The sequence below is a fragment of the Procambarus clarkii genome, chromosome 36, assembly GCF_040958095.1.
Source record: "Procambarus clarkii isolate CNS0578487 chromosome 36, FALCON_Pclarkii_2.0, whole genome shotgun sequence".
Taxonomy (NCBI): domain Eukaryota; kingdom Metazoa; phylum Arthropoda; class Malacostraca; order Decapoda; family Cambaridae; genus Procambarus; species Procambarus clarkii.
This window is the reverse complement of record NC_091185.1, coordinates 31905593-31929219: the sequence shown is the minus strand read 5'-3', so window position 1 is coordinate 31929219 and position 23627 is coordinate 31905593. Positions and strand designations below refer to the sequence as shown.

Genomic DNA, 23627 nt, shown 5'->3' with positions numbered 1-23627 from the left:
TTCTAAAGTTGTATACTTAACTCTCGTGTTTAGGAGAGTTGTGCCTTAAGCAGAGACACTGTGTCTTCCCATATTAACAGGGACTTGATGAAATTAACGTATAAATGACCCCTCACTTGCTCTGGTGCTCTTGGGAGGTGTTGATCTTTGGGGTATTTAAATACTCCAAAATTACCATCTCTTTTAAGGGTCTGAGCGGGTGGTGGAGCGGGTTAAGGCGTACCTGTTATGCCAGTTGCTGGAAGGCTTCTGTGCTGGCTAGGGTTCGAGTCTCTATATATATATATACAACTTTAGAACACTTTCCCACCAGGAGACTCGAACCCCAGCCAGCACAGAAGCCTTCCAGCAACTGGCATAACAGGTACGCCTTAACCCGCTCCACCACCCGCTCAGACCCTTAAAAGAGATGGTAATTTCGGAGTATTTAAATACCCCAAAGATCAACACCTCCCAGTGTTCTAAAGTTGTATACTTAACTCTCGTGTTTAGGAGAGTTGTGCCTTAAGCAGAGACACTGTGTCTTCCCATATTAACAGGGACTTGATGAAATTAACGTATAAATGACCCCTCACTTGCTCTGGTGCTCTTGGGAGGTGTTGATCTTTGGGGTATTTAAATACTCCGAAATTACCATCTCTTTTAAGGGTCTGAGCGGGTGGTGGAGCGGGTTAAGGCGTACCTGTTATGCCAGTTGCTGGAAGGCTTCTGTGCTGGCTAGGGTTCGAGTCTCCTGGTGGGAAAGTGTTCTAAAGTTGTATACTTAACTCTCGTGTTTAGGAGAGTTGTGCCTTAAGCAGAGACACTGTGTCTTCCCATATTAACAGGGACTTGATGAAATTAACATATAAATGACCCCTCACTTGCTCTGGTGCTCTTGGGAGGTGTTGATCTTTGGGGTATTTAAATACTCCGAAATTACCATCTCTTTTAAGGGTCTGAGCGGGTGGTGGAGCGGGTTAAGGCGTACCTGTTATGCCAGTTGCTGGAAGGCTTCTGTGCTGGCTAGGGTTCGAGTCTCCTGGTGGGAAAGTGTTCTAAAGTTGTATACTTAACTCTCGTGTTTAGGAGAGTTGTGCCTTAAGCAGAGACACTGTGTCTTCCCATATTAACAGGGACTTGATGAAATTAACGTATAAATGACCCCTCACTTGCTCTGGTGCTCTTGGGAGGTGTTGATCTTTGGGGTATTTAAATACTCCGAAATTACCATCTCTTTTAAGGGTCTGAGCGGGTGGTGGAGCAGGTTAAGGCGTACCTGTTATGCCAGTTGCTGGAAGGCTTCTGTGCTGGCTAGGGTTCGAGTCTCCTGGTGGGAAAGTGTTCTAAAGTTGTATACTTAACTCTCGTGTTTAGGAGAGTTGTGCCATATGTATATATATATATGTATATATATATATATATATATATATATATGTATATATATATATGTATATATATATGTATATATATATATATATATATATATATATATATATATATATATATATATATATATATATATATATATATATATATATATATATATATTGTGACGGAGTTCCCCCCCCCCCTTATAATTCTCCCACGCCTGCAGTAAGAGTCATGTCTACTTATCTCAAGCGTTCTCTACGTTGCAGGCTACAATTTGATATATGGGAGAGAGTGAAGTGTTCTCGGAGAGCCGAGAAATTTGTGAAATAATAATATTTTGGCCTGTGGTTTAGGCCCTTTAGGGAGCCAAGATGGCGCTTGCCTCCCTGATCTCCCGCCAAAACCGTGTGACGTCAGTGGCACCGGATTGGTCACCGACAGCAATGTGGCACCGGGAGCCAATGAAAACCTCCCTTGGCAAAAGTGACGTCACGAAGGAAGGGGTCCGGCCCGCGAGCCGGGCTGGCGCCAACAGTCAGACACGACACGTCATAGAGGTCGGACGTGCGACGGTTGGTCCTGTCAGTTGGACAGTTGTTTCCCGCTCCCGTGGATTTACGCGTCACCTGAAGTCCGCCAGTACTCTGAGAAGTCTTCCCTAGTTCGTGTGTTGAACCAGAAGAGGGAATGGACGGTTATTTGAGCAACAAGTGCTCCAGTCAGGTACTGTGCCAGTAGCAGTGAAGCCGTGCAGTGACGTATGTGGCGTCTGTGGCAATTCACCAGTTCGTGACAGCGTAGTGGCAGACAGAGCCACTGGGTAGCTGAGGAAGAGAGGACTATTTGGGGAAACCGGACGACTGTAGCTGAGACGTAGGCGACAGCCGTTGCTGGGAGAAGACGACGGCCAGGAGACCGACTCCAACCTTCAAGAAGTTAAGAAGGAGGACGGACCTGCAGTGAGGAGGCACGGAGACGACGTGCTAAGCGGTGGGACGACGAGAGGCTCTGGTAGGACACGACGACGTGTAGTGTGGGGGCGTTCCCGACACGAGGACCAGGAGCTACATCTCGACTCTCATCGGAGGATAGGGTGAAGTAGGTGTTTCTAGTTCCCTCCCCATTCCCCTTTAGTTAGCTATGTTATTCGGCTATATTATCTAGCCTGAGGATTTTATATGTCGTGAGCAAGTCTCACCCATGTCACGGTAAAGCACCAGTGTGCTAGACAGTACTATCAAGAGTACTTGTAATATTCATGTTGATTATTGGTGTGTACAGGCACCAGGAACAAGTGATAAATTTACTGTGTTGTGTATATCTTTCTATAGATTTTGATATGAACATATAGTGGTAAATTATATATAATATTATGCCAGTATTTGAAAGTTAGGCTGTGTGCCCAGAAATCATTTATTTTCCATGTATTGATATTTGATGTATCTACATTATATATGCTATGTTTATGCAGTGATAAGTCATTTGTGTGTACAGTGAATTATTGCGTTATCGCCCACGAGAGAAAGTACTGAAAACTCCAGTGTTAATATTTCATAATATATTGTTGGATGAATAACAGTGTAAGACCATTACAGTGAGTCATTGTAGCATTGATTGTAGAAAAGACTGTTTGAGCCTGAGTACAGTGTAACCAAGTGATAGGTGATATTGTAGCCAATATCGTGTGTGCGAGTTCATAGTAATATTGGAGAATTTAAAGAAACAGCGCGCGTAAACCTAGAAAACAAGCAAAGAGTTTCGTCACGCGGGCCAGGCGATCAGCTGTTCTTGACACTTGATGAGGAGGGGGAGGTGTTGCCATCTAGTGATCGCAGACTATTCGTGGGAATTACCGGCCGCGTCAGGATAAATTGATTTATTTGTTATTGTTTGGCCTTGTGACATCTTTCATACATTTTAAGTAAAATACAAAATTACCTTTGTGTTTTTATCATTCCCTCCATTGATCTTGTGGCTATATTATACTGAAAGCGTTGAGTGATAACAATAAGTACCTGCCTGATTCCTGATCTTTTGAGTGTGACCTTGCCAAGGCTACCACTAATTCCACCAGTCCACTGATGGTGTTACTGGCCACCTAAAACACCAGTTGGCGACCTTGTGGTTTACCGTAGAGCCCGATTGTTGGGGAGGGCACACGACAGTCAAGTGAACGAGTCGTGTTCTCACTCTTTCTTAATAAGAGGCCGTTAAGATTGACTGGGAGACTCTCCTGGCGTGCAGTGGCGCCGTGAGGATCGAGTGAAGACCCGCAGGGCTACGGTGAGTGACCTTGAGCATAACTACTGCTCACCCCAGAGTAAGGGTAGAGAATAATAGAGAGGTGAAACCCCAACAATATATATATATATATATATATATATATATATATATATATATATATATATATATATATATATATATATATATATATATATATATGACAATGTCAGACCACGGAGGAAAAATGAAACAGGAAATTTCCTTAAGTACTTTCGTATATTAAATACATCTTCAGAAGGGCCTTCAGAAGATGTATTTAATATACGAAAGTACTTAAGGAAATTTCCTGTTTCATTTTTCCTCCGTGGTCTGACATTGTCACATTCTTAATCACGTGTTTATTTTCGTGATATACACACACATATATATATATATATATATATATATATATATATATATATATATATATATATATATATATATATATATATATATATATATGACAATGTCAGACCACGAAGGAAAAATGAAACAGGAAATTTCCTTAAGTACTTTCGTATATTAAATACATCTTCAGAAGGTCTGAAGGTCACCTTCTGAAGATGTATTTAATATACGAAAGTACTTAAGGAAATTTCCTGTTTCATTTTTCCTTCGTGGTCTGACATTGTCACATTCTTAATCACGTGTTTATTTTCGTGATATACACACACACATATATATATATATATATATATATATATATATATATATATATATATATATATATATATATATATATATATATATATATATATATATATATGTCGTACCTAGTAGCCAGAACGCACTTCTCGGCTTACTATGCAAGGCCCGATTTGCCTAATAAGCCAAGTTTTCCTGAATTAATATATTTTCTTTAATTTTTTTCTTATGAAATGATAAAGCTACCCATTTCATTATGTATGAGGTCAATTTTTTTTTTGGAGTTAAAATTAACGTAGATATATGACCGAACCTAACCAACCCTACCTAACCTAACCTAACGTATCTTTATAGGTTAGGTTAGGTTAGGTAGCCGAAAAAGTTACGCTAGGTTAGGTTAGGTAGGTTAGGAAGTCGAAAACACATTAATTCGTGAAAACTTGGCTTATTAGGCAAATCGGGCCTTGCATAGTAGGCTGAGAAGTGCGTTCTGGCTATTAGGTACGACATATATATATATACATATATATATATATATATATATACATATATATATATATATATATATATATATATATATATATATATATATATATATATATATATATATATATATATATATATAATTTCATCACTATTAGTAATAATGAGTCAATACTGGGCACACGGCCTTATACTAATAAATGGTACATTTATGTATATATATTCTCGGACCCAAACTTATAATATTAATGTCACATGAATGTAAATGTCCTCGACACAGCAAACTCTTCGATAAATCACAGGTACACTCACACACCACATATATATTTCGCGAGAGCTCTCTACAGCATATCTCTGTACAACTGTGCCTTACTATGACATAGACATTGGTGAGCCTGCTCATGACATAGATACTCTGGCTAAATAGCTGATTAAAGGGGAATGGGGTGGGAAAACTGAATTACCTTCTTCCACCTCAATGATGTGGACTCGCCCTCTGTTGAGAGTTGAATTGAAGCTCCTGGTTCCGGCTCTCGACTCGTTGTAGGGAACGCCCCCACACACACACTGATGCTCTCTCCAGGAACCTCTTCAACACCCAAAAACGCGTCTTCATCATGCTCTATCCTCTACAGGCCAGTACTCCTCCAAAACTTCTTCAAGGGTTGGAGTTGGTCTCCTGGCCGTCGACTTCTCCTCACGAATACGTCTGCAGACCTTTCTTTCGGCTGCAGTCGTCCTGATTCCCAGCTAGTTTTCGTTCTTCTCCTGCCTCTCAGTGGATTTGCCCAGCCACTACGTCGTCATCTAAACTGGTGAAACTGCACAGTCGTCCCAGACGTCACTGCTCAGACTTCACTTCTTGCAATGCACCTGTCACTGGAGCACTTGCTGCTCAATTCTCGTCAATTCCTTTTTCAGTCCAACACATGGAATACAGGAAGACCTCACAGGGTGCTTGCAGACTGCTGGATGACGTGTAAATCCACTGGAATGGGGCAAAACTGTAAGACTGACAGGACCCCCTATCGCACGTCCGACCTCCTCGACATGTCGTGTCAAACTCTTCCCTCAAGGTGGATTGGCCCAGCCGCTACATCATCAACCGACTGGTGAAGCTATCAGACGTCCCAGACGTCACTGCCTAGATTTCACTCCTGCGCTGCACCTATCACTGGAGCACTTGCTGCTCATTTCTCGTCAATTCCTGCTTCGGTCCAACACATGGAATATAGGAAGACCTCACCAGGTGCTGGCAGACCACTGGTGATGCGTAAATCCACCGGAGATGGGGGATCCTGTCAAACTGACAGGATCATTGGGATCCTCAGCTTCATTGGGCACAAAGACCGGTAAATCTCTCTCTCGCACTCGGCGGTCTTCTTGCTGTGGGGGTGCAGGTAGGGCTAGCCCTAGCTAAGCCCACTTCAACTCAACCTCTCTGTTAGTTTCAATCGCTTGCTGTTTCAGCTTGGCTTCCAGCTCGCGCTCCTCCCGTCTCAGCTGTGCTTCTTCACGTCTCAGCTGTGCTTCAGCTTCTCGTTCTTCGCGCTTCAGCTGTGCCTCTTGTTTTTGTTCTTCACGCTTCAGCTGTGCTTCCCATTCTTCACGCTTCAGCTGTGCTTCCCATTCTTCACGCTTCAGCTGTGCTTCCCATTCTTCACGCTTCAGCTGCGCTTCGTGCTCACGCTCTTCCCGTCTCAGCTGTGCCTCTCGTTCTTGATCTTCCCGCTTCAGCTGTGCCTCCAGTTGCAGCTTCATTATTTTCCGCTTCATTATCTATATGTCCGGTCGTGATGGTCAAGCGAATTAAGGCGTCCTGTAAATACCAGTTGCGTTGCTCTTGGCAGTATGGGTTCAAGTCACTTCTGGGGTGTGATTTTTCAGTTGCATATAGTCCTGGGGACCATTCAGGCTTGTTTGCATTTGTGTTCCTCACGTGTGCCCCAAAGAATGAGGTGATTTGATAAAATGCTATGCCTAAGATAACCATCCGAGTGCCGGCGGGAAAGTGATTCATATAGCTTCGGCTAACACTTCCTTTTGTCCGGTCGTGATGGTCAAGCGGATTAAGGTGTCCTGTAAATACCAGTTGCGTTGCTCTTGGCAGTATGGGTTCGAGTCACTTCTGGGGTGTGAGTTTTCAGTTGCATATAGTCCTGGGGACCATTCAGGCTTGTTCGCATTTGTGTTCCTCACGTGTGCCCCAAAGAATGAGGTGATTTGATAAAATACTATGCCCAAGATAACCATCCGAGTGACGGCGAGGAAGTGGTTCATATAGCTTCGGCTATCACTTCCTATTGTCCGGTCGTGATGGTCAAGCGGATTAAGGCATCCTGTAAATACCAGTTGCGTTGCTCCTGGCAGTATGGGTTCAAGTCACTTCTGGGGTGTGAGTTTTCAGTTGCATATAGTCCTGGGGACCATTCAGGCTTGTTCGCTTACACACACACACACACACACACACACACACACAGACACACACACACACACACACATATATATATATATATATATATATATATATATATATATATATATATATATATATATGTATGGGATATATATATGGGACCAAGCAACGCTCCCAGTTAGACTCGGGGGAATAGGTATTCGCAAGGCGACACAGTTAGCATTGCCAGCATTCTTATCTTCGACCAGTGCAACAGGTGAATTAGTTAAGGAAATACTACCGGAACACCTAAGAGACTTCATTGGGATTCATGATCCCAAATTCGCGGAAGGAGCCGGTCAGTGGGACACTCTCGGCAACTCTCATCCTCGACCGACTTTTCCAAATGACTGCAAACAGTCCAAATGGGATAGCCCCATAGTGGAGAACATCGCCACATCATTGCTGGAGGCAGCTTCCAGGAAGGACAAAGCGCGTCTTCTAGCTGTGCAAGCGCCCCATGCCGGGGACTTCCTGTTGGCAGTCCCTAATTCCGCCTTGGGCACCCGCCTGGACCATCGGACCCTAAGTATTGGTGTTGCTCTGCGCCTTGCCGCCCCTATCTCCACCGAGCATCGGTGTATTTGCGGCCATGCACGGGCAGACCAATATGGCAGCCATGGTCTCATCTGTCGTAAGACACAAGGAAAGATTGCCAGACATGAAGCAGTCAATGACATCATCAAGAGAAGTTTGGCTTCAGCTGGATGCCCAGCACAAAGGGAACCTCAGTTGTGCAGACCTGACAACAGCCAAAAACGCCCAGATGGAGTCACCCTGCAGCCGTGGAGGGAAGGTAAACAGGTCGTGTGGGACTACACGTGTGCATCCACATTGGCTGATACCTATCGTCCTTACAGCGCAGCTGAGGGAGGCAGGGCGGCCACCTTCAGGGAGACCCAGAAAACTAACAAGTACAGGGACCTAGAACGTTGTTACAGGTTCGTGCCAATAGGCTCTGAGACTCTGGGCGCCTGGGGTAAATGTGCACTTAAGTTCCTGAAGGAGCTGGGCGAGGAACTCATTGGGAAGACTAGAGACCCAAGAGCGGCCAGTTTTATGTTTCAGCGCCTCAGTGTCGCTGTTCAGAGGGGAAATGCGTGTTGTATCTTGGGTACGCACCCGACCCCCGAGGAACTGGACGAGGTCTTCGAACACTGATTGGTATATTGTTGTATAAGTGTGTGTTTTCTGTAAACTGTAGCATTGCAATAAAATCAAATAAAAAAAAATAAAAAAAATAATAGGGGTGGTAGGAGAGGAAAAGATTAAAGTATTCAGTGAGAATCCACAAGGTCTTCTCTGAACACTATTTATTTTCTTCTTCGAGGATGTGGGTCCCTTTAATTAAACCAGTGGTGGTACCCCTAAATATATATATATATATATATATATATATATATATATATATATATATATATATATATATATATATATATATATATAAATATATATATATATATATATATATATATATTTATATATATATATATATATATATATATATATATATATATATATATATATATATATATATATATATATATATATATATATGTCGTACCTAGTAGCCAGAACGTACTTCTCAGCCTACTATGCAAGGCCCGATTTGCCTAATAAGCCAAGTTTTCCTGAATTAATGTATTTTCTCTAATTTTTTTCTTATGAAATGATAAAGCTACCCATTTCATTATGTATGAGGTCAATTTTGTTTTATTGGAGTTAAAATTAACGTAGATATATGACAGAACCTAACCAACCCTACCTAACCTAACCTAACCTATCTCTATAGGTTAGGTTAGGTTAGGTAGCCGAAAAAGTTAGGTTAGGTTAGGTTAGGTAGGTTAGGTAGTCGAAAAACAATTAATTCATAAAAACCTGGCTTATTAGGCAAATCGGGCCTTGCATAGTAGGCTGAGAAGTGAGTTCTGGCTACTAGGTACGACATATATATATATATATATATATATATATATATATATATATATATATATATATATATATATATATATATATATATATATATTTATATATATATATATATATGTCGTACCTAGTAGCCAGAACTCACTTCTCAGCCTACTATTCAAGGCCCGATTTGCCTAATAAGCCAAGTTTTCCTGAATTAATATATTTACTATAATTTTTTTCTTATGACATGATAAAGCAACCCTTTTCTCTATGTATGAGGTCAATTTTTTTTTATTGGAGTTAAAAGTAACGTAGATATATGACCGAACCTAACCAACCCTACCTAACCTAACCTAACCTATATTTATAGGTAAGGTTAGGTTAGGTAGCCAAAAAAAGCTAGGTTAGGTTAGGTTAGGTTGGTTAGGTAGACGAAAAAACATTAATTTATGAAAACTTGGCTTATTAGGCAAATCGGGCCTTGAATACTAGGCTGAGAAGTGCGTTCTGGCTATTAGGTACGACATATATATATATATATATATATATATATATATGTATATATATATTTATATATGTCGTACCTAGGAGCCAGAATGCACTTCTCGGCCTACTATGCATGGCCCGATTTGCCTAATAAGCCAAGTTTTCATGAATTATAATATTTTCTCTAATTTTTTTCTTACGAAATGATAAAGCTACCCATTTCATTATGTATGAAGTGAATTTTTTTTAATTGGAGTTAAAATTAACGTAGATATATGACCGAACCTAACCAACCCTCCCTAACCTAACCTAACCTATCTTTATAGGTTAGGTTAGGTTAGGTTAGGTAGCCAAAAAAGTTAGGTTAGGTTAGGTTAGGTAGGTTAGGTAGTTGAAAAACAATTAATTCATGAAAACTTGGCTTATTAGGCAAATAGGGCCTTGCATATTAGGCTGAGTAGTGCGTTCTGGCTACTAGGTACGACATATATATATATATATATATATATATATATATATATATATATATATATATATATATATATATATATATATATATATATATATATATATATATATATATATACAGCTGGATGCCCAGCTGAAAGAGAGCCCCGTTACCTAACGCCCCGTAACTCTGATGCTCTTATTGGTCGCCCGGATGGTATCACAGTGAATCCCTGGAAGAATGGCAAGCAGTTGGTATGGGACTACACGTGCGTATCAACCCTGGCTAACACCTACATTAACCTCAGTGTTGCACAACCAGGTGGCGCTGCCACCCACAGGGAAGCAGCCAAATCCCGTAAGTATAGAGAACTGGATCACCACTACAATTTTGTCCCATTGCTTCTGAGACGCTCGGCGCCTGGGGTAAAAGTGCTACCAGTTTTTTGAAGGAACTGGGTTCTAGGCTCATTGAAACAACAAGGGACCCGAGAGCTGCAAGCTTTCTTTTCCAGCGCCTCAGTGTGGCGATACAGAGGGGAAATGCGCACTGCATCCAGGGTTCCTGCCCGCCATCTGAGGAGCTGGAGGAACTCGACAACCTATGGCAACCATCTTTGTAACCCATATGTAACTCCTTTTTTGTAACAAAGTTCAAATAAAGTAAATATATATGTGTACATACAAAAGAATGGGGGTGGTAGGAGAAGATAATATTAGTGTTCAGTGAGAAACCACAAGGTCTCCTCTGAATACTTTTTATTTTCTTCTCCGAGGCTATGGGTCCCCACATTGGCACCAGAGGTGGTACCCTCACAAAATTTATATATATATATATATATATATATATATATATATATATATATATATATATATATATATATATATATATATATATATATGCAAAAATGATCACAAAAACACTGATCCAAGTATGCAGAATTTTTTTCATATGTGGTTATTCTGCATATACATATATATATTCTCACCATTCTCAAGGAATTGGGTTCCAAGCTCATTGACGTCACCAGAGACCCAAGGGCTTCCAGTTTTTTGTTTCAGCGTCTCAGTGTGGCGATCCAGAGGGGAAATGCTTGCTGCGTCCTCGGTTCCTGTCCAGACGCGGAGGAGCTTCAAGAGATCCATAACCTTTAGGCATTTGTCTTGTATGTTTTGTAACCTTTAAATACACAATAAAAAAAAAAAAAAAAAAAAAAAAAGGAAGGGGGTGGTAGGAGAAAAGCACACAGAAACTGTATTGGAGGGGACCTACATTCCCTCCAATGCGTTCTGTGTGGTTTCCTCCGAGGCTATGGGTCCCCCTTCTTCCAGCCAGAGGTGGTACTCTTTAAAAAAAAATATATATATATCTATATATATATATATATATATATATATATATATATATATATATATATATAAATATATATATATATATATATATATATATATATATATATATATATATATATATATATATATATATATATATATATATATATATATATATATATATATATATATATATTATAGGGGGGTACCACCACTGGTGCAATTATAGGGACCCACAGCCTCAGAGAAGGGAACACAGCGCATTCAGGGAAAAACTTGCCATTTAACTCTGAATACGTAAGAGTGTTCGCTTCTCCTACCACCCCCCTTTTTTATGGTGTACACTTTATTATGCAAGGTTATACAGTTACATATCTGATTTTATACAAAAAATTAACATTAAGAGGACACACAAAAAAGTTCGCTTCCTAGAGGCTGTAGATTTCCTCGAACTCCTCCGACGCCGGGCATGAACCGAGGATGCAGCGAGCATTTCCCCTCTGGATCGCGACACTGAGGCGCTGAAAGAGAAAACTTGCTGCTCTAGGGTCTCTTGTGGTGTCAATGAGCTTGGAACCAAGATCCTTAAGAAACCTTCTTGTACTCTCTCCCCATGGGCCTAGGGTCTCAGACCCTATTGGAACGAAGTTGTACCGATGATCTAATTGCCTGTACTTGGCTGACTTGTCTCTTTCTCTGCGTGTCGCCGCGGCTCCTGCTGTGCCGGCAGAGAGGTTGATGTATGTGGTTGCCAGGGTGGATACACAAGTATAGTCTCATGCCAACTGTCTGCCACCCTTCCACGGTCGCAGTGTGATCCCGTCTGGTCGGCCGGCAAAGCTAACAGAGTCACGGTTCAGTAGGTTGCGGGGCTCTCTCTCCGCTGGACACTGAGCAGAGGCAAGGCTTCTTTTAACGATGTCATTGATTTCGTCGTGTCTAGTGTGCCAACCACCAGATTTTCCACTGCGCAGGCCATGCAGTCCATATTCGTCAGCATCTGCCTCGCTGCAAATACACCTATGAACAGTGTGGATAGGGGCAGCAAGACGGAGAGCGACTGCAATACGGAGCTCCTGCGGATCAAGACGTGTGCCTGTCGCAGACATAGGGACTGCCAAAAGGAAGTCCCCTGCATGGGGAGCCTGCACAGCTGTGAGGCGTGCATGATCACTGGGGGTTGTTGCTGCCTCCAGCAAAGCTGTGGCTTCTTTGTCTACAATGAGGCTGTCCGAACTGGATTGTTTCTTGGCTTTCTGCATGGCTGGTCTGAGTGCTGGGTCTGCCATGGCACCCCATTTCGTGTCGCATTCCGTGTAGTGGGGGTCCTGTATCCCCGCTACATCACTCAGGGTGTCAGGTAGAATTTCCTTAACCAGGTCATCTGATGCTGAAGAGGAAGACAGGAAGGCTGGGACAGCAATTTGGGTAGCAGTGCGGACACCCAAGCCACCGAGCCTAACAGGAAGAGTGGCTTGTTTCCACTGGCATTCGTTGAGGGAGAGGTTAACGACTTTTTCCAGCATGGTCTTCAGTAAGAGGTCATACTCTTCAAGCTTTCGGCTGTCGTAAGATGGGGCGCACCTCAGAAAGTGGGTTAGCCTCGGAAGGGATAGGCATTTGGTGAGGAGATAAAAAGCATCGTGGGCATCGATGTCACCTATTCTGTCTTTCATCCTCCGAAGGTCTGCGATTTTCTTGTCAAGGATCTCCTCAATGGCGTTAGACCCGAGGGGGGCTCCAAGGAGGGTGCTGTTCTCGGCCCTAATGACAAGCCCTTGTCATTAATGTGTAATGTGGGCCCTTGTTCTCCAGGCAAGGCAGACCTTATTCTAGCTACGATGTCTGGGTTGGAAGAGACTACTTCACACTTGGAAGGGTTTAGGACAAGACCCAGGCTTACTTCTTGCTCCTTTATTTTCCTGATATCTGCCTAGAGATGGTCTACGGTGCCAGCTATAGTGCCATCATCCAAAAACCAGATGTTGAACTCGCTGGACAAGCTTGCGGTGATTTCTTTTAAGACTAAGCAGAAAAGAAGGGGAGCAAGAGGATCACCTTGCTGAACACCTTCACATGATCTGATTTCATGTTAACCAAAGAGCAGTTTTGACTCGCCACTGTAGCACGATAGTATGAACGGGTAGAGGGGCCGGAAATGTCGATGCACGGCACAAAGTACTGCATCTCTTCTGACCATGTTGAAGGCATTCTTAAAGTCCAGTTTGAGCAGGGCCTTTTCATCAGAAATGTTGGTGATGTATGCTCGTGCTGCATGGGCAGCCGCTTCACAGCTTTGGGGGATTCCAAATCCTAGCTGGATTGGTTTCAGCAATTCAGCCGCTTGCTGGCTGACAACCCTTGTAGCAGCCTTGGCAATCAGGCGTCGGAGAGTGTTGCCAACAGCGATTGGCCTGATTCCTTCGTCCTTCTTTTTGAGAGCACAGAGGGAGGCACCAAAAAAGAGAGGCCTGATGACCTCAGGTATATCACCAGCCAGGCACATGTTGACGAACCTTGTGAGTTCCATAAGAAGATCTTGTGCAGCATCACCAACCGCAGGATTTAACATTTGCTTGATGTGTTGAGGTTTTAACCCTGTAAAGCCGCCTGCTGACCCAGGTGGAAAAGAAAGGGCTGCTTTGTAGACCTCAGATATATATATATATATATATATATATATATATATATATATATATATATATATATATATATATATATATATATATATATATATATATGTCGTACCTAGTAGCCAGAACGCACTTCTCGGTCTACTATGCAAGGCCCGATTTGCCTAATAAGCCAAGTTTTCCCGAATAAATATATTTTCCCTAATTTTTTTCTTATGAAATGATAAAGCTACCCATTTCATTACGTATGAGGTCAATGTTTTTTTATTGGAGTTAAAATTAACGTAGATATATGACCGAACCTAACCAACCCTACCTAACCTAACCTAACCTATCTTTATAGGTTAGGTTAGGTTAGGTAGCCGAAAAAGTTAGGTTAGGTTAGGTTTGGTAGGTTAGGTAGTCGAAAACCAATTAATTCATAAAAACTTGGCTTATTAGGCAAATCAGGCCTTGCATAGTAGGCATAGAAGTGTGTTCTGGCTACTAGGTACGACATATATATATATATATATATATATATATATATATATATATATATATATATATATATATATATATATATATATATGTCGTACCTATATAACGCTATACACCGACACGCTGCACACTGACATGGTGCACACTGGCACACTAAACACTGCCACGCTACACACTGGCAAGCTACACACTGGCAAGCTGTACACTTGTATGCTGCGTACTGGCACGCTACACACTGGCACACTACACACTGGCAAGCTGTACACTTGTATGCTGCGTACTGGCACGCTACACACTGGCATGCTACACACTGGCAAGCTGTACACTTGTATGCTGCGTACTGGCACGCTACACACTGGCATGCTACACACTGGCAAGCTGTACACTTGTATGCTGCGTACTGGCACGCTACACACTGGCATGCTACACACTGGCAAGCTGTACACTTGTATGCTGCATACTGGCACGCTACACACTGGCACACTACACACTGACTCCCTACACACTGGCACGCTGCCCACTAGAACCCTGCACACTAGCACGCTACACGTTGGCATGCTAAACACAGCCATGCAACACACTAGCACACTGCTCACTGGCACGCTACACACTGGCATGCAACACACTGGCACGCTGCACACTAGCATCCTACACACTGTCACACATCACACTAGCATGCTACACTCTGGCATGTAACACACTGGCACGCTACACACTAGCGCGCTACACACTGACTCCCTACACACTGGCACGAAACACACAAGCACGCTACACAACGGCAAGCTGAACACTGGCATGCTACAAACTGGCAAGCTGCACACTGACACGCTACACACTGGCACGCTACACACTGGCACACTAAACACTGGCACGCTACACACTGGCAAGCTTTACACTGGCACGCTACACACTGGCAAGCTGGACACTGGCATGCTACACACTGTCATTCTACACACTAACAAGCTGCACACTGGCATGTTACACACTGACACGCTGCACACTGGCATGTTACATACTGACACGCTGCACACTGGCACGCAACACACTGGCATGATAAACACTGACACGCTACACACTGGCAAGCTCTACACTGGCATGCTACACACTGGCATGCTACACACTGAAACGCTGCACACTGGCATGCTGCAGACTGGCATCCTACACACTGATACGCTGCACACTGGCATGCTGCACATTGGCACACTAAACACTGTCACGCTACACATTAGCATGCTGCACACTCGCACACAACACACACCGACACGGTGCACACTGGCATGATAAACACTGACACGCTACACACTGGCAAGCTGTACACATGCGTGCTACACACTGAAACACTGCACACTGGCATGCTACACACTGACACGCTGTACACTGGCATGCTGCACACTGGCATGCTGCACACTGGCATGCTGCACACCGACATGCTGCACACTGACACGCTGCACACTGAGAGGCTGCACACTGGCATGCTGCACACTGGCATGCTGCACACTGGCATGATGCACACTGGCATGCTGCACACTGGCATGCTGCACACTGACACGCTGCACACTGGCATGCTGCACACTGGCATGCTGCACACTGGCATGATGCACACTGGCATGCTGCACACTGGCACGCTGCACACTGGCATGCTACACACTGAGAGGCTGCACACTGGCATGCTGCACACTGGCATGCTGCACACTGACACGCTGCACACTGGCATGCTACACACTGAGAGGCTGCACACTGGCATGCTGCACACTGGCATGCTGCACACTGGCATGATGCACACTGGCATGCTGCACACTGGCATGATGCACACTGGCATGCTGCACACTGGCACGCTGCACACTGGCATGCTGCACACTGACACGCTGCACACTGGCATGCTACACACTGAGAGGCTGCACACTGGCATGCTGCACACTGGCATGCTGCACACTGACACGCTGCACACTGGCATGCTGCACACTGGCACACTACACACTGAGAGGCTGCACACTGGCATGATGCACACTGGCACACTACACACTGACATGCTGCACACTGGCATGATGCACACTGGCATGCTGCACACTGGCATGCTGCACACTGGCATGCTGCACACTGGCATGATGCACACTGGCATGCTGCACACTGGCATGATGCACACTGACACGCTGCACACTGGCATGCTGCACACTGGCATGCTGCACACTGGCATGATGCACACTGGCATGATGCACACTGGCATGATGCACACTGACACGCTGCACACTGGCATGCTACACACTGAGAGGCTGCACACTGGCATGCTGCACACTGGCATGCTGCACACTGACACGCTGCACACTGGCATGATGCACACTGGCATGCTGCACACTGACACGCTGCACACTGGCATGCTGCACACTGGCATGATGCACACTGGCACACTACACACTGAGAGGCTGCACACTGGCATGATGCACACTGGCACACTACACACTGAGAGGCTGCACACTGGCGTGCTGCACACTGGCATGCTGCACACTGGCATGCTGCACACTGGCATGCTGCACACTGGCATGCTGCACACTGGCATGATGCACACTGGCACACTACACACTGAGAGGCTGCACACTGAGAGGCTGCACACTGGCATGCTGCACACTGACACGCTGCACACTGGCATGCTGCACACTGGCATGATGCACACTGGCACACTACACACTTACATGCTGCACACTGGCATGATGCACTCTGGCATGCTGCACACTGACACGCTGCACACTGACATGCTGCACACTGGCATGATGCACACTGGCACACTACACACTGACACGCTGCACACTGGCATGATGCACACTGGCATGATGCACACTGAGAGGCTGCACACTGGCATGATGCACACTGCCACACTACACACTGAGAGGCTGCACACAGGCATGGTGCACACTGGCACACTACACACTGACACGCTGCACACTGGCACACTACACACTGAGAGGCTGCACACTGGCATGATGCACACTGAGAGGCTGCACACTGGCATGATGCACACTGGCACACTACACACTGAGAGGCTGCACACTGGCATGATGCACACTGGCACACTACACACTGACACGCTGCACACTGGCATGATGCACACTGGCATGATGCACACTGAGAGGTTGCACACTGGCATGATGCACACTGGCACACTACACACTGAGAGGCTGCACACAGGCATGATGCACACTGGCACACTACACACTGACACGCTGCATACTGGCACACTACACACTGACACGCTGCACACTGGCATGATGCACACTGGCACACTACACACTGAGAGGCTGCACACTGGCATGATGCACACTGGCACACTACACACTGAGAGGCTGCACACTGGCATGATGCACACTGCCACACTACACACTGACACGCTGCACACTGGCATGATGCACACTGCCACACTACACACTGAGAGGCTGCACACTAGCATGATGCACACTGCCACACTACACACTGAGAGGCTGCACACTGGCATGATGCACACTGCCACACTACACACTGAGAGGCTGCACACTGGCATGATGCACACTGCCACACTACACACTGACACGCTGCACACTGGCATGATGCACACTGCCACACTACACACTGAGAGGCTGCACACTGGCATGATGCACACTGGCACACTACACACTGACACGCTGCACACTGGCATGATGCACACTGGCACACTACACACTGAGAGGCTGCACACTGGCATGATGCACACTGGCACACTACACACTGAGAGGCTGCACACTGGCATGATGCACACTGCCACACTGCACACTGACACGCTGCACACTGGCATGATGCACACTGGCACACTACACACTGAGAGGCTGCACACTGGCATGATGCACACTGCCACACTACACACTGAGAGGCTGCACACTGGCATGATGCACACTGCCACACTACACACTGACACGCTGCACACTGGCATGATGGACACTGCCACACTACACACTGAGAGGCTGCACACTGGCATGATGGACACTGCCACACTACACACTGAGAGGCTGCACACTGGCATGATGCACACTGCCACACTACACACTGAGAGGCTGCACACTGGCATGATGCACACTGCCACACTACACACTGAGAGGCTGCACACTGGCATGATGCACACTGCCACACTACACACTGACACGCTGCACACTGGCATGATGGACACTGCCACACTACACACTGAGAGGCTGCACACTGGCATGATGGACACTGCCACACTACACACTGAGAGGCTGCACACTGGCATGATGGACACTGCCACACTACACACTGAGAGGCTGCACACTGGCATGATGCACACTGCCACACTACACACTGAGAGGCTGCACACTGGCATGATGCACACTGCCACACTACACACTGAGAGGCTGCACACTGGCATGATGCACACTGACACACTACACACTGAGAGGCTGCACACTGGCATGATGCACACTGCCACACTACACACCGACACACTGCACACGTGCATGTACCAGTGTGCACACGTTACAAAGTTATTTCCCTCCAGATGCTCTACGAGCCTTTTCCTCACGATCTTCTCCATCACCTTGCATGGTATACAAGTTAAGGAAACTGGCCTGTAATTCAGTGCCTCTTGCCTGTCACCCGTTTTGTATATTGGCACCACGTTAGCTGCCTTCCAACTTTCTGGTAAGTCTCCTGTTTCCAGTGACCTGTTATACACCATAGAGAGTGGCACACTTAGTGCTTCTGCACCTTCCTTTAGTATCCTTGGTGAGATTCTATCAGGCCCAAGAGCCTTTGTCACATCCAGCTCAGGAGACACCTTTTGACCTCATCACTGGTGAGGTCAAATTCCTCCAAGGTTGCTTGGTTTGGCACACACACACACACACACACACACACACACACACACACACACACACACACACACACACACACACACACACACACACACACACACACACACACACACACACACACACACACACACACACGTGTGTGTGTGTGTGTGTGTGTGTGTGTACTCACCTAATTGTGCTTGCGGGGGTTGAGCTTTGTCTCTTTGGTCCCGCCTTTCAACTGTCAATCAACTGGTGTACAGATTCCTGAACCTTCTGGGCTCTGTCATATCTACATTTGAGACTGTGTATGGAGTCAGCCTCCACTATATCACTGCCTAATGCATTCCATTTGTTAACTACACTGACACTGCAAAAGTTCTTTCTAACATCCCTGTGGCTCAAGTGGGTATTCAGGATCCACCTGTGACCCTTTGTTCGCGTACCACCAGTGTCGAATAGTTTATCCTTGTCTACCCAGTCGATTCCCCTGAGGATTTTATAGGTAGTGATCATGTACTCACCTAGTTGTGTTTGCGGGGGTTGAGCTCTGGCTCTTTGGTCCCGCCTCTCAACCGTCAATCAACAGGTGTACAGATTCCTGAGCCTACTTGTGTAGTACTACTATGTGTGTGTGTGTATGTGTGTATGTGTGTGTATGTGTGTGTGTGTGTATGTGTGTATGTGTGTATGTGTGTGTGTGTGTATAAGTATTCACCTATTTGTACTCACCTATTTGTGCTTGCTGGGGTTGAGCTCTGGCTCTTTGGTCCCGCCTCTCAACTGTCAATCATCTGGTGTACAGGTTCCTGAGCCTATTGACCTATCATATCTAAACTTGAAACTGTGTTTGGAGTCAGCCTCCACCACATCACTGCCTAATGCTTTCTATTTGTCAACCACTGACACTAAAAAAATTCTGTAATATTTCTGTGGCTCATTTGGGCATTCAATTTCGCCCTGTGTCCCGTAGTGGGTGTTAAATAGTCTGTTTTTTTTCTACCCAGTGAATTCCTCTGAGAATCTTGTACGTGGTGATCATGTCCCCTCTAACTCTTCTGCCTTCTTGCGACGTGAGGTTTAATTCCCGTTGTCTTTCCTCGAAGGTCGTACCTCTCAGCCCCGGTACTAGTCTGGTGGCAAACCTTTGAACCTTTTCCAGTTTAGTTTTATGCTTGACTAGATATGAACTCCATGCTGGAGCTGCATACTCCAGGATTGGTCTGACCGGAATAATATAAAAAAACTGGTGACAGGTGATATGCGGACCGAAGAGGAAAAAGACACCATAATAATGTTCTACAGACAGTATCGAAATTTACTTGTTCTTGTGCAACCGCAGACTGATAAACTAAAAAAAGAACAATGGCGCCCTCTCAAACTCATAAAAACAGGTACAGTGTCATCAAGATACTCAGTTGAAAAATTGCTTCTCCTAGAAAATGGTATTCTGACCTCCTTCATAAGATTATGACTGAGGACATTGATATTGTCTGCCTCCAAGAAACCCTAACTCCCGCAGGTAAAACCTCACAGAATCTGCCTAGCTATCAGTGTTATAATCCCAGATCAAAGAATACGTGTCTCATGTATGTTAAAAAATCCCTGCCACACGAGCCACTTCCCGCCCAACAACGAGAGGGGTTTCAATATCATGGTATCCGGGTAGACTTACATTATCTTTAGTGCCAAGTACATTAATTAAAGATTTTACCTCCAGCCTGAAACTTTGTAAGAAAACAGGTTTGTTACTGAGTGGAGGTAGATCAATTAGCTTATAGTAAATGTTTGCAATTCCCAATTCTGTGTTAGAATTGACATCTTCCAATAACTGGACTGCAGCATTATATTTGGCGTCTGTTAAAGCTAAATTTTCTATCACAGCTTTTGCTTCTCCTTTAAGCTGGCGTTTTAGATATGAGAATATATTTACTTTACTTAACGATGCCTGTGAATTTATGTGTGTATCAAAAAGCTGCCAGAAATCATCTCAGTGTTCTTCATCTAGTCCAGTAAAAGTGGGTAGACTCAGCTTTGGAAACTGGGTTTGTGGCATCATATTTAATGCAACACTTGCAGTTGCATTATTGTTTTTATACTGTACAAGTATGGCTATGATTGGATCTATTGTGGCCTGGGTATGATCTTCCTACTGGGTCATGGTGTCCGTAATATCATCCATATCTGTACCCGATGTTTTGGCATCTGCTAGTAAAGCCAAATAAGTTTCTATTTGTCTTTTGACTTCTTAAAATTTGGCTTTAGCTACTTGGCTATATGTTTCAAGTTGTATATAGTCAACTGATGTTTGATTAGACAAATCCTCACATTTCTTGATCTGTCTGGTCAGATGGCCTTTCAGAGCTGCTAATTTTCTTTTATGTATCTCAAGAGTAGTCATAATTAATGATTAACTGGTCTGGCCCTGCTCACATAGTTAAAATTATTGTTTAAAGGCTAAGTGTGATTTTTTGTGTGTATTTATTTTGAGGACTATTTCAGTTTCGTTAATAGGATATGATTACTGAAGTTCACTCCTCATTACTCCTACCCAGATTCCACCAGAATATGGGTAACAGAACTTTTCTCATTCATCAAAAGTGTAACATTTTGTATTAAAATAGAAACATGCACCCCACATGCACCAACTGAGGAAAGATCTTAAGAAACCCTTAACTTTATTAACACCTTCTGGTATATTACTTCTCACCCCACTTAGGGTCAACAGCTTAAGACTATACAAATACTACTGTAATTACTTAAGGTTAAAGTTAAAATATGGTTGAGAACAAATTATACAGTAATGCACACTGTAGAGTAAAGTACAAAAACGTAAAGTTGCACTTTACTGATGCTTATACACAAACATGTAAAAAAAATTAATGTAACAGTTTTCTGTTAATTAATAGCACTTGCCTTTAATTTGTCATAAAGCCATCTTTTGTTGTGTAGGGAGCTACCTAAAAGATTTATACCTTGCAATAAACAGTAGTTACTTTTGTTTTTATTTTCACCGAACTATCTAGTTAAGTCACTTTACGTGAAGCTAGTGTGGAGTATGGTACTCTACTATCTCGTCTGTAAATGGACCAATTGTGATATTGGAGTATGATACTCGGAATCGGGGTGAAGCTAGATGACCAAAAATGTGGGATTTCTTTTAACTTCTGACTCCCTAAAATAAGGTACTAACTAGGCACTAAGAAACTGTTGTTTTCCTCTATGGATAGTGGACTGTATTTATTCTGTGTTTCTTAATTGGCTCAGTTTTCAGAGTTTTACCATCAGAAATGGGGGATGCTTTCATTGACCTGTTGATGAGAAACTCACTTACCACTTGGTAAAAAAAAAATTGATAAATGAAACTAGCATTGATATGGTTACAAACTATTCTATAGCCTTCTATAATTTTGTATATCTATAATATCTTCTATAATATTCTATAATTTTGATCTGTTTTTGTCACCTATGAATTATTATAAACAATGAAAATATTATGTAATGATATGAATTTATATATTACAATTGTATACTTTAATTTGTCTATAAGTATTTGCAATACTGTATATCAAATATTTGTCAGATACTGATTAACTTCTTATCTTATCATATGTTATTAAGATTTTAGCCCTCTTGTAGAGCCAGAGCTCGTAGTGTTGTTCACTACTGATGTTAAGGTGGTTTAGCGGACTCCGTTGGCTACTGGCTTCAGGCGTTGTTCATATTCCGTCAATAATGTCAATAATAAACAACACATCAATAATGAGTCACAGCCTGGTTGATCAGGTATCCTTTGGAGGTGCTTATCCAGTTCTCTCTTGAACACTGTGAGGGGTCGGCCAGTTATGCCCCTTATGTGTAGTGGAAGCGTGTTGAACAGTCTCGGGCCTCTGATGTTGATAGAGTTCTCTCTCAGAGTACCTGTTGCACCTCTGCTTTTCAACGGGGGTATTCTGCACATCCTGCCATGTCTTCTGGTCTCATGTGATGTTATTTCTGTGTTCAGGTTTGGGACCAGCCCCTCAATTATTTTCCACGTGTAAATTATTATGTATCTCTCCCGCCTGCGCTCAAGGGAGTACTGATTTAGGCTCTTTAGTCGGTCCCAGTAATTTAGATGTTTTACTGAGTGGATTCTAGCAGTAAAGGATCTCTGCACGCTCTCCAGGTCAGCAATTTCTCCAGTTTTGAAAGGGGCTGTCATTGTGCAGCAGTACTCTACTCTAGAGAGCACAAGCGTTTTGAAAAGTATCATCATCGGTATAGCATCTCTAGTGTGAAAAGTTCTTGTTATCCAACCTGTCATTTTTCTTGCAGTTGTGACAGCTACTT

General features: G+C 43.9%; 4 protein-coding genes across 4 annotated transcripts; 3 read left to right on the top strand and 1 right to left on the bottom strand.

Annotated features, from left to right (window-relative positions):
• Positions 1 to 6159: 6159 nt before the first annotated feature.
• LOC138371733 (uncharacterized) lies at positions 6160 to 6519 on the bottom strand. Its single transcript, XM_069336755.1, has one exon. The coding sequence runs from the start codon at positions 6517 to 6519 to the stop codon at positions 6160 to 6162; it is 360 nt and encodes a 119-aa protein (XP_069192856.1).
• Positions 6520 to 14622: 8103 nt separating this feature from the next.
• Positions 14623 to 15183, top strand: LOC138371732 (uncharacterized PPE family protein PPE21-like). The gene has a single exon (XM_069336754.1). It carries the CDS (start codon positions 14623 to 14625, stop codon positions 15181 to 15183), a length of 561 nt encoding a protein of 186 aa, XP_069192855.1.
• Positions 15184 to 15282: 99 nt separating this feature from the next.
• Positions 15283 to 15768, top strand: LOC138371731 (uncharacterized PPE family protein PPE21-like). The gene has a single exon (XM_069336752.1). It carries the CDS (start codon positions 15283 to 15285, stop codon positions 15766 to 15768), a length of 486 nt encoding a protein of 161 aa, XP_069192853.1.
• On the top strand, positions 15765 to 19076 carry LOC138371730 (perilipin-4-like). Its single transcript, XM_069336751.1, has one exon. It carries the CDS (start codon positions 15765 to 15767, stop codon positions 19074 to 19076), a length of 3312 nt encoding a protein of 1103 aa, XP_069192852.1.
• The last annotated feature ends 4551 nt before the right edge of the window (positions 19077 to 23627 follow it).